Raw genomic sequence first — 17501 nt, forward strand, 5'->3', positions numbered from 1 at the left:
ACGTGTTTACTATATAAAAAGTGTACTGTCTTGAATCCGGTGGTACCCTCACAGTAGACTTTGTTCGCATGTAGATTCGCTCCACGAATTTGGGCCACAAAAGTAAAAATACATTTGAAATCCTCAGAAAACGTACTTTCGGATGATGACAAACAAATACACGTATTTTTCAGCGCGTTTGCTACTTGAAAAGTAGGCCTTTTTGGATGTCAATTCTTACGTCGTTATAAACATCGCGCATAATGATTAATGTAAAGTGACAAAATCGGAAGTAGTCTTTCCAAAACCATTACAAGCCGACAATTTTATTTCATTGAGCATGGATAGAACTATCTCCCTAAATTTAAGGATTGATGGCTATTGGTCATTAAATAAATTTCTCTCTCTCCCTACTAGGATGAATAACAGCTATCGGTCACTTGAAATCGCTAAATTTAGAGTGAGATGTATAGAAACAGAAGTTCCATTCATCCTCAGTTTAAGAAAGCAAAATCTCAATAATTTCGCGTCGATTCTGGCGCGGGAGGGAGAGATTCATACATAAAAAAATCATCTATAGACGCAGGTACTTAGCAAAATTCCTTGATATCACTTCAATTGCATTACTTTGGCATCTTCAACATCTTTGAGAGCTTTTCCTTAAATTCATAGACAAAAAGTATTGAAAATTATTTTTCGGTGTTTCTCTTAACTAATTCGACAGACACACGTCTCAAGAGTACCTGGAGTAATCGTATATTATTTTGCGCTACGTTGTCGCTTGCCACATCAATCTCTTGAGCACTAAGCGATGAATTCTCATCTACACTTAGTTGAAATGTCTAGAACAACATGTAAAACAATGAACAAAAAAACGATGTAAGGAAGGTAAACTACAGTCAACAAAAACAGGCAAATTAGCTTTGTGCTTGTCCGTTTGAAGGACTGGTTTCATTTTGAACTTCATGTTTAAAAAGCTATGAGATTTCGTTTTTTCGACAATTTACACTCAGCTAAGTCACATCATCAATAAACTATGTTATATATTTCAACAATAATTGACAATTTTTCCAAAAAAATTCAAAATGCTTAGAAATTTCAAAAATGACTACCAGAAGTTACAAATGGTACAAGTGTCAGATATCGGACCATAAATTGTATGAAGTTGGCATAATGTCCTAAATTCTCAGATGAGCCTGCAGTCTAAAATACCAATATTATCAAACGCTTGATGAAACACAACTTATCCTTTTGCATATTTTACTCTTCGAAATGAACCAACAAACCTTTCCTCCTGTTAATGGTATGATGACCTTCGGAGCATTGTGGTTCGAAGGCCCAACATAATTGGTCAGGGGTGATCCAGTCATGGATATTACTCTAAGTAGGAGCAGATAGTGAAAATGAGAGATCAGGATAAAGGATATGGTGGGGTGAATGTGAGGTAAAGGTAAGGATGGTTAGAGTAAATGTGGGAGAAAAATGATGGTAAGGGTCAATGTCTCATAAAGGTAATGGTGAGGGTGAGTGTAGTAATGAGAGTTTTGGATGACTTTACATAACATAAATGACAAACCTCTCTCCAGGTTTCGGAGCTCTCATTCTTGTAGCAGGTATAGGTAACCTATAGCAACAATTTATAAGAAAAGAGTTTTTTAAGAAGGTTTTTTTGAGAAGTGGCATTGAGTATAATAAAAAAAGTTTTACTGATATTTCAAGTAATTGCTATAGAATTGAGAACGCATTTGGATAGTAAACTTTTCAGAAATTAAAGATGCTTACAAAGAAATAAAAGATGTTTACTGACGTTTACCAACATCAGCTCTGAGATTTGCATAAGCCAGTATAAACACGAAAAGCATTTTTATTTCTTTAATAAAATAATAATAATATGAAAAGATGAATTTAAAACAATTGTTTCATTTTTCCTCTAACAAGTATTCATGATTGACTTGCAAATTCTTTTTAATTGATTGAGCTAAGATCGGTTTGCACAGGATAATGCGAACTCATTCTGCAGAACAATCGATGAACGCAGTGGGTTGTTTCTATTTTATAAAGACAATTGATCTCATAGGTTTTGATGTTCCCAAAATTCTCCCAAACAATAGGTGTTTTTGGCTATCCATATCCCCAGACCGTACAAACCTTGGATCAAACTTGGGGGTAATTAATATGTCTTTAGTTAAAGCAGTGAGGGTGGTTGACTTCGGGATTGGAGTGATAAAATTCAAGGCTGGAGTCGCTGACGTCTTTCCCTGCAAGCGCCGACTATAGATAAATAAAGTATTAAATTGGTATTAAAATTAAATGAGAAATTTATCAAATTTTTCCACCAGGCGTACGTGCATAGCTATAAGGATATACTTTACAAAAAGTACCAATTAGCTTACCTAGACCTTGTACGACGAGGAGATGTTATTGCTGTGTTTCGCTGCGGTAGAAACATAAATTCCATAATGACTTTTTTACTAAAATAAACTTAAGTCCACTGTTTGTAAAAACACTTACTATAAAACACGAGTAAATTGATCAACAGAAGTGCCTACGTAGTTGCGAAGCACTTAATGCTCCCTATCAACTTCACCAATAAAAGTAAATGGTTTGAACACGGGAGTATCGTTACATGTTTGTAAATGTAGATCGTCCAGGTTGGTATAGTCCTGAGAAGGACTGTTTTTGTTGTTGTTGACTGACGTTTCGACAACCTTAGCGATAGTCATCTTCAGAGTCAAATGAGGAGTAAACGCCAGGTTAGCCGTATTCGTTATCTCGTTCTTACGTCATTGTATTGTGTGTACAGGAAATGTGTGGGTGTCAATTGTGTATTGTCATTGTGGATTAGTGTGAAGTGTAATGTTTCTAGTCACCTTAATCCACTTCACACTAATCCACAGAGACAATACACAATTGACACCCGCACATTTCCCATACACACAATACAATGACGTAAGAACCAGATAACAAATACGGCTAACCTGACGTTTACTCCTCATTTGACTCTGAAGATGACTACCGCTAAGGTTGACAAAAAGTCAGTCAACAACAACAGTCCTTTTCAGGGCAATATTAACCTGGACGATCTACATCTACAAACATGCAACTTCACAGCAACATAGCCTCAGTTGTACCTTGCGGCTTCGGTTTGATTTTCCCACAGTTTGAACATTACTCGAAAAGCCATTCTCCATAGTCGACTAGATAAGAAAATTTCATCGTTAAAGAATAAAGATTACATCATAAAAAACACGAGCGGGAAGTGACAAACGATTAAGTGTTTATTTGATGTTTATTGTGCGAAGAAATGTTTATTGTGCGCTGTTGTGAAACTTTCAGGGTATTCTCAAGATTATTATGAAACTTTCGACTATTCTTAGGATCATAATGAAGCTGTCAGAGTATTTTAACGAACATGATGAAACTGTCCTGAAGGGTATTCTTGAAATTATTATGAAACTACTAAAAGACTTACCTTTTAGGATGCAACTTAAATTTCAACTGTAGTTCACTTAGAGTTTTTTTTACCAATTTTGAAAACAATTTTATACCATGGCATGTATTTTAGGCAATGGCATTTTATACCATAGGGTGTAGATCAACCTTAACGAAAATCACTGGAAAATAGCTGGTAATATAATAAAATGAATGCTAACCTGATCCAAAACGAATCCTAACAAAATAAAGAAAATAAAGGATTGAGTTAGCTTGTATAGTGCCGTTCAATGGAATGAACTTTTTCAAAAATTCTGTTTATCGCTATTCACCAATAAACGAATAATGACTAAAACCATGTCTAGAAAATCGCAAAAATACGTAGAATTTCAATGGCCAATGAACGTTCGCATATTAACGGTCACAGACTTTCAAAAAAAGTATGAGCAGAAAGTAAACGTCATCCAAGTCATTAGGTACTAATAACTGGTAGTCCAATATTTTAAACGTAAATTGCCAAATACAGGGTGTATTTACCCAAGTGTAAGTACCATCTAAGCCAGTGTGTAAAATCTTTGATTGTATAATCCAAGAAAAAAAAATTCTGTTTTAACAATATATTCGCAGTTATAGTAAAGGATATTCACAAAAGTGTAAATACCATTCAAGTCAGAATCTGATATATGGGAGTCTATAAACCAAACAGAAACTTTCTATTTCACCCAAACGTTCCCAGATACATTTATTGGGATACTTACAAAAGAAGAAGAAATTTTAGTCACTGGGACACTGGGGAGTGACATGTTCGAGTTATTGGGTAAGTGGTGACCAGGCTCCAAAATTGTGGCAACCACAACTGATAGTTATCCTACCTGAGCTATTGATTTCGCTAGAGAGGTTTGACAATGGCATTCTATAAGTTAAAAGTAAAACTCTAAGTTTTCAAAATTACAAAAAACAAACACGTTTTAGCAATGAATAAACACTTCTTAGCTATATTTGGGAAACAATGGGGGGTCAATTGACGAAATTTTTGTACGGGAGAGGGTGCGTCAAATCCTTTAAATGAATTCATGTCGTGTCGGTGGCTCGTGGTTTCTCGTTTTTTTTGTCATTAACGTACATAAAGATAAGGAAGTAAAAAGTCACATGACAAACACAAATCAGAAGGGTTTATCCCAACCTTTGCTCAACAGGCATGTTGCCAGTTACCGATGCTGATGCGGAAGCTAACTCTGTTATGGACGCTGTCACCTAGGAGCAAACAAATTCACAGAAAGGCGGTAAAGGAATGATGGCAAAATTAAAGTGCGTCGTGCTTTAGAGATTTGTATCGAAGACTCGTCTCCGAAATTTCATAAATACTACTAAATTCGAGAGTCACTATAGGTCAATAAATCGTAGTCTTTGTTCAAAGTAACAGATATCGGAGACCGCAGAGTGTTTTACAATTTCATTTTCAGACACAAATTCTCAATATGTCAAAGAACAGATCTATGAGCTCGTTTAAATGTATCAAAGACTTAAAGGCAAAGTATTGTATACCTGAGCACTAATGGCTAAATCAACATTTCCTCCGTTATCTATGAAACGAACAAAGTGCTATCATTAAATGCAAAACTGATACCAGCAGAGGTGTATCTATGTCCATCTGACAGGTAGGATGCAGATTTCATGAAGATGGTGGAAAGGCTGCCAATGCCTTGCAATGGGGCTCTTACTGTTGAACATTGAAGATATTAGTTGAGTTTCACACTTATTCTTTGAAGGGTTACAATACTTTGTATTTTTCAGCCTGTTATCACAAAATTCCATAATTTGTAATCGCCTCAAAGGTACATCCTACCCAAAATCCACCAGAACCACAAGTTTCATTGAATAATGAGGTTGTTGTCACTAATAAACTCATTTTTGCATGTACGTTACATGTTTCACTCTTTTTTAAATTACTTTTCAGTTAACTATTTTGAAGATAGTGACATATGTACCCCAAGGGGTTGTAGAAAAAATTTCAAGTTTATAGAAACATCCATGGTGTAACTGAATTTCTCAAAAAAGAGTAAGATTTGCAAACATTATGTAATTCAGCTTGTAAAAACTGTACTCACTTAGAAATTCTTCAAATGTCATTTTATACACTCTGAAAACAAAAAAACAACAAGGCTTTACCTGGAATGATATGTATATTGATGCCATAAAGGGATACATATGGTATGACATGGCTAGTTGACAAGTGGCATGGTCAACCTGCAAATTTGATCCTGTTGCATATATGTAATTTTTACTTTGTTCAAACACTCCCTGTCAAAAGTTAAACAATAGAGTATTTGACTTCTAACAAAATGAATTATGACAATGCTCAAAAAGTTGCATAGCATGAAAAAACCTTGCTTTGATATGCTAGTGATATTGGAGGGTAGATATCAATGTTCGTTATGTATACGTTATGAAAAACTAGTCGAAAAAACCAAACATCACATTATTTTTTGTAAAAAAAATGATATACAGTGTTTTCATCCTAAAATGGTAAAAGTTGTATTCAATTTCATGTACATATGCAGTAACTCTATGAAATAACAAGTAACTAGTTACTTTAATTAGCATTAGCCTCTTGATGCATGTCAGAGGAGTTTATATGGTGGGAAGCCATTTATAATAAACAAGTCATTTACAAGAACAGTTATTCCAATATATTTTAAATACCTTAACAATTTCAATGGTTGCACTCTTATAAGCATTCCCGATCAGTGCTTTAGCTTTTTGGATGCATTTTATCATTTTCTCACGCTTGCTCTTCACTGTAGAAAGTACATATGGTTATAAACATACACACTTTAAGTTCATGATGGGTGATTAATCTGTGACAACACTTGGCAGACCAGCTGGTTTTCCCATGTGACACACAATTTTCATATATGACTTGTACACAAAATGTTAAACAGTTGTAGTAAACCATATTAATTTATGAAATGTCACACAGATTAAGTGCTTCTTACACAGGTGATGCTTTCTACGAAATTTTTAAAAGTCAACTTTCATAACAAAGTTTAGGAAATTGGAATATTTTCGCCTTAATTTTACTTGTAAATATTTTCTAACATAACCTTAAAGAATAAGGTCTATTTCCTCTACATTTATTTTAGATATTTACAGTCTTGTCATATGTGTTTTTTTCTAAAGTCTCAAGTTTTTTGAAGGGAAAAAATTAAGATCCTCAGTCGTTGTCTTTAAAGGTTCGCAGGTCTGATTCGTTTCTCTTAGGTATAGACTTAAAAACAAAATTTTTCTGTCAAACTAAGCGTAATTTTGATGATATACAGCTTTGTTTAGAGTGTACTTAAAAATACCGTTTCAAAATAATTATTTCCGGGGCACGCAATGTATTAAATCAATATCTGTCAATTTATATATTCAAATTTTAGTATTAATATTTTCATATTTGATTATTACAAAACAGTACATGATAATACACAATCTTGTACGCAAATTTACCTTGGAGTAGAAAATCTTCGATATAATCGTTCATTTTATTTTCTTGCTCTTCAATTGACATGGATGTATTTAAAGGTACGTCGGGCAAGACGGGTTTGCATCGTTTGGTTCTGCAGACCTTCTTTAGGACTTCTCGATTTCTTTTTGGCGCCATTCTACTTCATTAAAGCACTTTAAATCTGTTTATCGTTAAAGCAGGCTAAAACTTACGCTCTGATATTCAAAATTTGAAGTGAAAGAGCAAACAAAAACACTGCTCGCTCAAATTCTCAAATTTCGCGCGGTCAAATTCATGACATGTTTCCACCTTTTCCATCCATCAAAACAACATTAATGCCTCGGTCTACTTAGAGAAAGACTAGGACCAAATAAACATTGAAGTATAACAATAGAGAAAAAACAAATTTTGCAAAATATGGTGTTTTTTAGGAGTTGATTGGTTATGCTTGCTTGGTTTTTAAAATGTTTGATGTGATTGTTTTTGTAAACTTTCTTTGTAAACGTATATTCCGAGTCTAAAGCAACAGGCATACTCTAAACTTAATATAAATCGGGTGTTGACTTCCCAATACCGGTACCTCTCGGTACTTCTTCACTGTATGGGAAAACGTATGAATAGTTAATATTTCTTATCCATCATACCCATTGATCAATGATCATACATACCATACCGTGATACCATTGTCCTATACTGCTGAATAGTTCGCTGCTGCTGACTGCTGATCAACATCAAAGATCAACATTCAACGTTTGATGATTTGAATTTGAACGGTTTGATGTGTTGCAGAAGGATGAACATACAAATTTTCCATTCACAAAAACTCATAATAAATAGTTAAACGCACAGGTTGAATCAGGCACTCGTAAATTTTTACCTGCGATAGAATATGCATCGGTTTTGAGAATGCATTGTCCAAGTGAATCAAATGAGAAATTAGTGGATATTTTTGAAAATTTGACTTTAGATTTTGGACCGCACGAGACAGTACATAGATGGAAACGTATGCCTGCTTGTGATGAATTTGTGGGAGCAAGGTAAATACAATAAATCCAAACGTATGCCAATAGAATGTATGCGGTAATAGACAATTTGATCTACCCTTTAACAACATCCAATGAAATATTTGTACACAGTATAAATACGAATACAGTGATGAAACTGCCTTCAAACATTAGAAAATCCATTTCTAGCATTGTTTGCAGGGTTGCGTTTACAAGTAAAAAGTTTTCTTATTCTGAATGCTTCGATTTTTGTTGTATTTGCTACTAAGTAATAAAGTTCTGCATTTATTGTAATGACTTCTTTTGCTTTAGTGGCTTTTCCGATGAATTTATCTTGCATGAAAAAAATATAAGTCTTTCAATAATTTTTTTACAAGCCTAATGGTGACTCATATATCCAAATTTTTAGTTTGTGGAAGGTAAAACATCAACACTAATGCCAAGTTTCCATCCCCATATAAAAACATTTGGAACTACTGCAGTTTAGCAGACACCTTGGACACTGACCCAAACCCAAACATTAAGATACTAAGCAAAAACAAGCCCACGCTGCGCATATAAGTGTTGCCAAACTGCAGTCTAGGCAAACATTTTCTATTCTTTTACATCTTCATATTGACTAAAATATATACCTACAGTTTTACATTGACATTTTATTCGAATTAAGTTTCTTTTGAAATGAAGCTTATTGTTTTTTATAAACTTTTAGACGTAGCAAGCACACAATGGTAGCATATAACAGTGCACTCTATGTCTTTGGTGGTGATGATGGGTATGCTATATGTTTTGTGGTTACATACTTTAATTTCGAGAGAGAGAGACATTTTTCTCTTGCTTTTTCTAATCATACCTATATTGCCTCATTAATATCCAACTTGTGTTGACCATTGAACAAACATTAATGTGTTTATCCCTATAAGCTCCAAATACCACACACTTTTCTCTATCTGATATTTAACCATGTGGCCTACTTTTCTTTAACTTGTTTTCACATTTTCTATTCTCAACAATTGTATAACAACAATTTACTTGAATCAATATCAGTATTTTTTTAAAAAGTAAGATTTCTTTGCCATTTAAGACATTCATGCACAGCCTTGTTTTCGAAAACTTCATGTAGAATGTAGACTGATGTGAAACTTTACAAAATGAATAAAACATAAAGAGAAAAAGATTATAGACCATAGAGGGTATTGGCTGTTGCTCTTGCTGAACTAAAAAATTTTTATTTTAATCAAACAAAGTCCATTATTTATGTGTTGTTTGTCAATGGACATTTTATAATTATGGTTATATTTGAAAAGTCTTTCATTAGTAAGTTGGCTTTATTTTGGAAAAAATTGTGAAACCAGAGGGATCGCTAGAAATTTATAACTTTATGAAAAGATATGTTTTTGTTTTTATTATATTGATATTTTTTGTAATTATTTCAATGTCATTGGTAAGTCAGACAACAAGACCGTGCACATTGATGCAAATTAGACAAGTAAATAATGAACTTAAAAATGGCATTGGGAGAGACACCACCTCTGATGAAATTTCTGTATTTTAAGTTGCATAAAAATATTTATGAAGTTTTGCTAACATGGTACAATACCTATGGAAAAAAAATATCACCAAAACCTCAAAGTATGATTATGACAATCTATACTTCTGAATGACCTGTCTTTGAAAGATCATAAGGATAAGTAATTTTGATTGAAATGTAACTAATGCTTCTAAGAGTTGACCTATCCTATATTAGCAGTTGATCTACCTAACAATTTTACATAGAGTAAACTGCAATTTAAAGTCAATTCTTCTAGTCAATCAATGGAAAAGTTTTTTGTCAGTTGTAAATTGTTCAATTCTTTTGATTATAAACGCATTAATCATACGTTTATATATACGTAGTGATATTGTTGAATTTTTTCCCTCTATTATTCATCTTGCATATCTTGGTCACTCTTATCCAATGATGAATGAGCATCTTTACATGGTCATGATCATGTAAAGTTTTTGTGCAGGTATTGCTTGTGTGGAAACGATATAATAACAATGAACTAAACACCCAATTATACGGCTATTGATGCAGTACTTTAGCATTATATAATAATTACTATAAATTGATATTAATTAGTAGGAAGGCGTTACTACGCGTATCTCCCTCTAATTTAAATGATGTTCTTATGATAGTCTCGTTAATTGACCTAAGAAAGTTTCTGTGCCTTTCCTCTTATTTTTGGCGATCGTCTTAATGCTACATATTTCTGATTCGGTGTCTTTTCTTTCATCGTGTTAAAGAAATCATCATCATCATTATCATTGTCGTCATCTTCATGAGGCGCAATTGCGATAGAGCTGTTTATGTTTTTGCAGAATGGCGCTTTACCGTCGCTAAGTTGTGAGCTTACTTCTTCTTTGATGTATCATTGGAAGTTTGTCTCATTTTTCCAAATCATTTCTTATTAAATTTGATGGGCAGCGTTTTCTTTTATTTTCCTTCTTTTTATATCACGCTTACTCATTAAATTATAAATATCATCAAACCCGTAATCCTTGCAACCCATGATGCACTTCTTTGTCGATGAGGTCTTTTACGTTCTGACCAATTTCATTCTACGAATTTGACATTGTAGCTAATCACGTGCTATACATGTAAAAATCACGCTCTTGGTATCGGTAGATACGTATCGATAACGCAATGCAATACGTAATTTCGTCACCAATGATTGATGTGATTAGTATCATCTTATGCGATAAGCATTACTAAAAATTCGCCATTAGTTTTAACTTAATAGTTAACAGGGCTTATTTTTTAAATAGGAAACGTATGTTAAACGACCTGCTACGTTTTGATACCACGGACTGTTCATGGAGAAGGTACGTAGTTTTTTTATTTTGGTAATTATATTGCACGTGACCTGCATGTGAATCTGGGAAATATTTCTTTAGAAGTTTGTAATTAAATCACTGCAATTGTGCTACAGATATAACTTTTCTGTTTATTTCCAATCACGAAAAAAGTACCCTCGCAACACTTCGCTAATACAACATTGATGTTGCATGGCCTAAAAATTGATCCACGTGGACAATCTTTTAATCATACAACATTCTCATCGTTGAAAATGATGCTTGGTTGCCTTGCTACTTGTCTTCTTTGTACAAAGTTTCCTTCGTTTGGATTGTAATGTGCGATTTTCCTTTTCAAGTGCTCTCCGTTCGTACGCCTCTTTAAATGAAACTACTCTGCTCTCGATTTTGCACTTGCACTACGTCGTCCTTTTCTACAATCACATGCAGCTCCACTATCATACCCATCAACCAATAATTTCGTGTTCTTCTTGCTCGACTTCGCAAATTTGATATCACCAACGGAAATACTTGTTCGTTGTGAATTGCCCTTCATTTGAAAATGTTTTATTACGGTTTGTATGTATTCTCTGGTGTAATGACGCAACTTTTTTTCTTCTTCGTTTTGAAATATTTAAAGGTTCGCGGGTCTGATTCGTTTCTCTTAAGTATAGACTTAAAAATGAAATTTTTCTGTCAAACTAAGCGTAATTTTGATGATATACAGCTTTGTTTAGAGTGTACTTAAAAATATCGTTTCAAAAATAATTATTTCCGGGGGCACGCAATGTATTAAATCAATATCTGTCAATTTATTTATTCAAATTTTAGTATTAATATTTTCATATTTGATTATTACAAAAACAGTACATGATAATACACAATTTTGTACGCAAATTTACCTTTAGATCTTCGATATAATCGTTCATTTTATTTTCTTGCTCTTCAATTGACGTGGATGTATTTAAAGGTACGTCGGGCAAGACGGGTTTGCATCGTTTGGTTCTGCAGACCTTCTTTAGGACTTCTCGATTTCTTTTTGGCGCCATTCTACTTCAGTAAAGCACTTTAAATCTGTTTATCGTTAAAGTAGGCTAAAACTTACGCTCTGATATTCAAAATTTGAAGTAAAAGAGCAAACAAAAACACTGCTCGCTCAAATTCTCAAATTTCGCGCGGTCAAATTCACGACATGGTTTCCACCTTTTCCATCCATCAAAACAACATTAATGCCTCGGTCTACTTAGAGAAAGACTAGGACCAAATAAACATTGAAGTATAACAATAAAGAAAAAACAAATTTTGCAAAATATGGTGTTTTTTAGGAGTTGATTGGTTATGCTTGCTTGGTTTTTAAAATGTTTGATGTGATTGTTTTTGTAAACTTTCTTTGTAAACGTATATTCCGAGTCTAAAGCAACAGGCATACTCTAAACTTAATATAAATCGGGTGTTGACTTCCCAATACCGGTACCTCTCGGTACTTCTTCACTGTGTGGGAAAACGTATGAATAGTTAATATTTCTTATCCATCATACCCATTGATCAATGATCATACATACCCATACCGTGATACCATTGTCCTATACTGCTGAATAGTTCGCTGCTGCTAAATGCTGATCAACATCAAAGATCAACATTCAACGTTTGATGATTTGAATTTGAACGGTTTGATGTGTTGCAGAAGGATGAACACACAAATTTTCCATTCACAAGAACTCATAATAAATAGTTAAACGCATAGGTTGAATCAGGCACTCGTAAATTTTTACCTGCGATAGAATATGCATCTGTTTTGAGAATGCATTGTCCAAGTGAATCAAATGAGAAATTAGTGGATATTTTTGAAAATTTGACTTTAGATGCAAACTCGTAAATTTTTACCTGCGATAGAATATGCATCTGTTTTGAGAATGCATTGTCCAAGTGAATCAAATAAGAAATTAGTGGATATTTTGAAAATTTGATTATGATGCAAACTCAACTCAACAATCCGACGTTGAAGAAAACCATAATAGCCGACATAAATGGCGCCAATCGAACTCTACTTCGACGGACAGTAAAAAATAATTCACCAATTACAACATATGAAAAAATGCATTGGTAAAGCAATGGGAAAATTCTATTCCAAAGTTAAAAAACTTCTTAATTACTTTATGTGACAGCTACAAAATGGGCAGAATAACAAATCACTTTTCCGCATGGACTGATATTACATTCGACAAGGAGATCTATCTAATGTAAAAGGTATGACAACCGATCTGTCGGAAACGCTTTACCAACGTCACTTTCGCCCAACAAACTTCAACAAGATTGAATTGTTTCAAATACAAACTGAGATTGATAGAATGATTGCTAAAAATATACTAGAAACCGTACAACACGAACCAGATGAAATTCTCTCAAATATTTTCACTAAAGTAAAAAAGACGGCACACATAGGGTCATACTAGATCTTAAAGTTTTTAACACTTTTCTTAATATCATTTCAAAATGGAGTCATTTACCACGATCACCAAGCTTGTAGAACAAAACTGCTACATGTGTGGTGTTGATCTCAAAGACGCCTACTACTCAATCTCCATAAAATACACTGACAGGAAATACCTGAGATTCCACTGGAAGGGTGTTTTATACCAATTTACGTGCTTGCCCAACGGCTTATCTAGTGGACCACGGAAGTTCACAAAAACTGTATAATCCCCCTTAGCTAGATTACACTCAAAAGGGTACATCATCTCGGGACATCTGGATGATTTCTATTAACAAGGAATAACTTACGATGCATGTCAGAACAATGTGATAGATACAGTGACATTATTTACCCAATTAGGGTTCCTAATGCATCTAGAAAAATTGATATTTATCCCTTCCCGGAAATTAATAACACCGGAATTTGAAATTAACTCTGTCACAATGACTGTGAAATTAACAAAAGAAAAGCCTCGGCAATAAAAATAGATTGTATAAAATTTATAGAGAAGGCGAAATGGGGAGTAAAAATTAGAGACATGGCCAAAATATTGGGTAAACTAGTATCAAGCTTTCCTGGTGTGTTACATGGACCCTTAATCTACAGAAATTTAGATATGGACAAAACATCTGCACAAACTTCATGTAAGGGAAACTTCAACACATATAAGATGGTTTCTGCTGAAGCCTTTGCCGAACTACATTGGTGGTCGAATAATGTGATGAATGCCATTAAACACGTTTCTCATGGGAACCGTCGCTTACTTTTACGACAGACCCTTCAAACAAAGGTAGGGGGCAGAATCGCAAGGCATTAGCAAAGGAGGCCTATGGTCACACCTAGAGACAAAAGAGCACATAAATTACTTAGAGTTGTTTGCCTCCTACCCAGGACTACAAACATTTGCCCCTTCCCAACGCAATGCACACATCCGTCCTATGATTGACAATCTGAACGTTGCAGCAATTTGACAAAACAATTATGGGAATGGTGTATTGCTCGGGAACTATGGGTCAGCGCGGCACACATTCCGGGGAGAAATAACTTAATTGCTGATTTAAAATCTCGACGAAATGAACGAGCCTCTAAATGGATGCTTGACAAAAAATGTCTGCATGAAGCTTGTACAGAGCTTGAATTTATGCCGGACATTTATTTATTTGTATCAAGAATCAACAAACAATTCAAAAAATACGTTTCTTACAGACCAGATCCGGAAGCTTTATTTGTAGATGTTTTTAGCATAACTTGATCAGAACATTCATTCTATGCTTTTCCACCTTTTAGTATCATAACGAACGTTCTACAGAAAATAAGGAATGACGAAGCCCGAGGCATATGCGTGATGCCAAAATGGCCAACTCAACCCAGGTATCCTATAGCTCTTACAATGCTAGAGAAGCCACCAATAGAACTAAAAGCATTACCGAGTCTCCTCATACAACCCAGTCATCCAACAGAAGTACACCCCCTTTTCAAGAAACGCACCCTGATTGTCTGCCTTTTATCGGGGAAAAACTAGGAAACCAAAATCTTTCACGGGCTGCTCAAAACATTATCATATCATCATGGAAAAAAGGTACTACAAAGCAATACCGCACTTACCTATTACGCTGGCAGGAGTTTTGTCGATGTAAAGGATTATTGTTGTACAGCACTGGAATGGCGAATACCATTGACTTCCTAACTGAAATGTACAAATCTGGACTAGGATACAGTGCCATAAACACGGCAAGATCTGCACTTTCTTCAATAATACTACCTACTTCAGGTGCTACGTTTGGCAAAGACCCCTTAGTTTGCCGGATTTTGAAAGGGGTGTTAGAACTTAAACCATGCCTTCCAAAATATACCCACATATGGGATGTTAACGCCGTTCCTAGTTACTTAAAAACATTGGATCCTACAAAGGAGATGGCATTAAAATAATATCACAACAAATCTGGCAACTCTACTCTGTTTACTAACCGGACAACAATGCCAGACTATACACAAAATTAACTTAAATTTTATACAATTTCATGATGAAGAATGTACGATCACGATTCGTGAAATACTTAAACACACAAAGGCAGGCAGACACCAACAACCTATAAGATTACAAAGCTACCCGACCGATAAAAAAAACTATGCGTCATAGAGTACCTTAGACAATACATAACCCGTACTGAAACTTTAAGAGGACAACAATCGCAACTTTTCTTCAGTTTCACCAAACCTTACAGTCTAGTGACCAAAGACACCATTGCCAGATGGGTTCAAATCAACTTTGGAAAAGTCTGGAATCAACACTAAGAAATTTACATGCCATAGTACTCGGGCTGCCTCAACTTCAGATACTAAAACAGCTGGAGTAAATTTGAGACAAATCATGCTATCAGCGGGATGGTCAAATGCTACTACGTTTGCAAAGTACTATGAAAAATATGTTGATACAGACACTTTTGGCAAAGTGGTACTAGACAGGACAGAAAACAATGAAACTTTGCATGCTACTAACAAAATTTTAGCATAAGTTAACTTTTATGAGGTTCTGTTAAATACATGTAAAGTAGGGTACTTTATTAATATTCTCTCAAACTGATTCCTCTCTATAATACATGATTGACTGATGACATTGCATCTAACATATCAATTCCCATCTCGCAGCCACAGAATTTAAAATCTCATGTGACTCCGTAGTGACGTAACTGATGACGTTGTAGAATTCTTAAATTAAAGGAGACTTACCTGTAAGTTGATGTTTGATTGGAATTCTATAAGTCATCATTCAGAAACGAGGGAGTCACATGTCCTGCACTACCCATCCCACCCGTGACTCCTTCGATTCCTTAATTTGTGCAACTGCTCTCGTTGAAAAACGGATCGACGAGCGACGCGCACGCGCTTCTCATGTAACTCCTTTGTTCCTGACTGATCACTAGTAGAATTCCAATCAAACATCAACTTACAGGTAAGTCTCGTTTAATTTAAGAATTCTCATACGAAAAATTGTTACCTTTTAAATGTTCTTGGCTGCTCTGATTCAGAGTCAGCATCCATGTCACCAGATGTACATATTTCTTCTGTCTCAGTCAAATTTTTTCAACACCAAGATCACTCTCTGAGTCTGAGTCGTCACTAGGATCATTTGGGTACAAAATATCTTCCTCTACCACTTTGCTACAAGTTGATGATTCCACATTGCTGCTGTTGTTGTCATACTCATATATCAAGTAGGATACTTCAAGAATGCAGCTATGCAAGGTTGGTTAAGTCCATATTACTTAGCAACTAACTTCAATAGTTTTCCAGGTTGCATGCTGGTTTACTTAGTAGTATTGTAAAAATTGAGGTTTATAAACACGGCTGATCCTATTACGTTGACAAATCTTCTCTTGACCTAGAATCATAAATGAAATAAAATTAACAGGAGTATCATCTTAAAAAACGCTTACCCACTGCAAGCATGTCCATATTAGAACTGCTTGCACATATTCTGCTACACTGAAGCTTATGCTTTGCCCAAGCATAAGTTCCTGTAACGACGTTTCTCTTTATTGAGTTTTAGACAATTTTGGCATTGAAATACACATTGCACAGCTACTTCCTAAATTAGAAACAACATTAATACATATAAAATACAATAGTTTGTGTTAACCTTTACAGCATTGGCGTAATGATCATATATGTTTACCTTGTGTAATACAGGCTCATCACAAGTTCTTCCTTCCATTGGCTCTTAAGGTTCGCTACTTGTACTGGGAATATTTTCTGATTCAACCTCTCTTTTATAATCAGATATCCATTTTCTTTTTATCTAAAATGGATTATATTTACAAAATATGTTCTCACACAGATTTCAGATAATATGTAGTTATGATTTATAATGCGCTCACCATACTGCGATCTCTTGTTGTAAATTCATTGCCATCTTTTCGAGGATGAATGCTCGGGTAAGCAACGATTCCAAATTCGTCTCGAATCAGTCAAGGTAAAAAATTACTATCTGATTCAGCAAGCGAGCCAAATTGCCGAGCGAATGAATCCTTTGTGAAATGTTCCGAGAAAACTACGGAATTCTTTGTTGCGAGCCACTTATTGCGAGTAGCTATCACAGAGTTGACGCATCGCTTTCACCTACGCTTTGCTTCGCTTATTTCGTCGTTAAAAAATGGTATGCGATGAAGTGAAATGCCTTTCTCTGAACTGGCTACGTTAGAACAACCAGAAACTATACACCGTTCTGGCATTTTTGTGTTTGTTTACATGCACAAAAAGTGTATGGTAGTCAGTCTGTGTTGCTTAAATG

The 17501-nt window shown here is 34.7% G+C and overlaps 2 protein-coding genes across 4 annotated transcripts; one reads left to right on the top strand and one right to left on the bottom strand.

Moving 5' to 3' along the window:
• Positions 1–289: 289 nt before the first annotated feature.
• On the bottom strand, positions 290–5541 carry LOC124433663 (borealin-like). The gene is made up of 12 exons (XM_046983442.1): positions 5520–5541; positions 4957–4994; positions 4595–4665; positions 4284–4324; positions 3633–3649; positions 3111–3176; positions 2373–2413; positions 2128–2250; positions 1556–1603; positions 1266–1359; positions 723–821; positions 290–638 (listed from the first exon to the last, which is right to left on the bottom strand). The coding sequence occupies exons 1-12, from the start codon at positions 5539–5541 to the stop codon at positions 603–605; spliced, it is 696 nt and encodes a 231-aa protein (XP_046839398.1). The 3' UTR covers positions 290–602.
• A 2047-nt stretch (positions 5542–7588) lies between these two features.
• LOC124435375 (leucine-zipper-like transcriptional regulator 1) lies at positions 7589–15794 on the top strand. Of its 3 annotated transcripts, XM_046985317.1 has the most exons (5): positions 7589–7750; positions 7869–7938; positions 8615–8677; positions 10711–10767; positions 14498–15794. In XM_046985317.1, exons 2-5 carry the CDS (start codon positions 7907–7909, stop codon positions 14730–14732), a joined length of 387 nt encoding a protein of 128 aa, XP_046841273.1. In that variant the 5' UTR covers positions 7589–7750; positions 7869–7906; the 3' UTR covers positions 14733–15794. The 3 variants fall into 3 exon arrangements, with proteins under 3 accessions (XP_046841273.1, XP_046841271.1, XP_046841272.1); XM_046985315.1 differs by having other exon boundaries at positions 7589–7938; XM_046985316.1 differs by lacking the exon at positions 14498–15794 and adding an exon at positions 11097–11259 and having other exon boundaries at positions 7589–7938.
• Positions 15795–17501: the final 1707 nt, after the last annotated feature.

This window comes from Xenia sp. Carnegie-2017, unplaced genomic scaffold, assembly GCF_021976095.1.
Source record: "Xenia sp. Carnegie-2017 unplaced genomic scaffold, XeniaSp_v1 HiC_scaffold_14, whole genome shotgun sequence".
NCBI lineage: Eukaryota > Metazoa > Cnidaria > Anthozoa > Malacalcyonacea > Xeniidae > Xenia > Xenia sp. Carnegie-2017.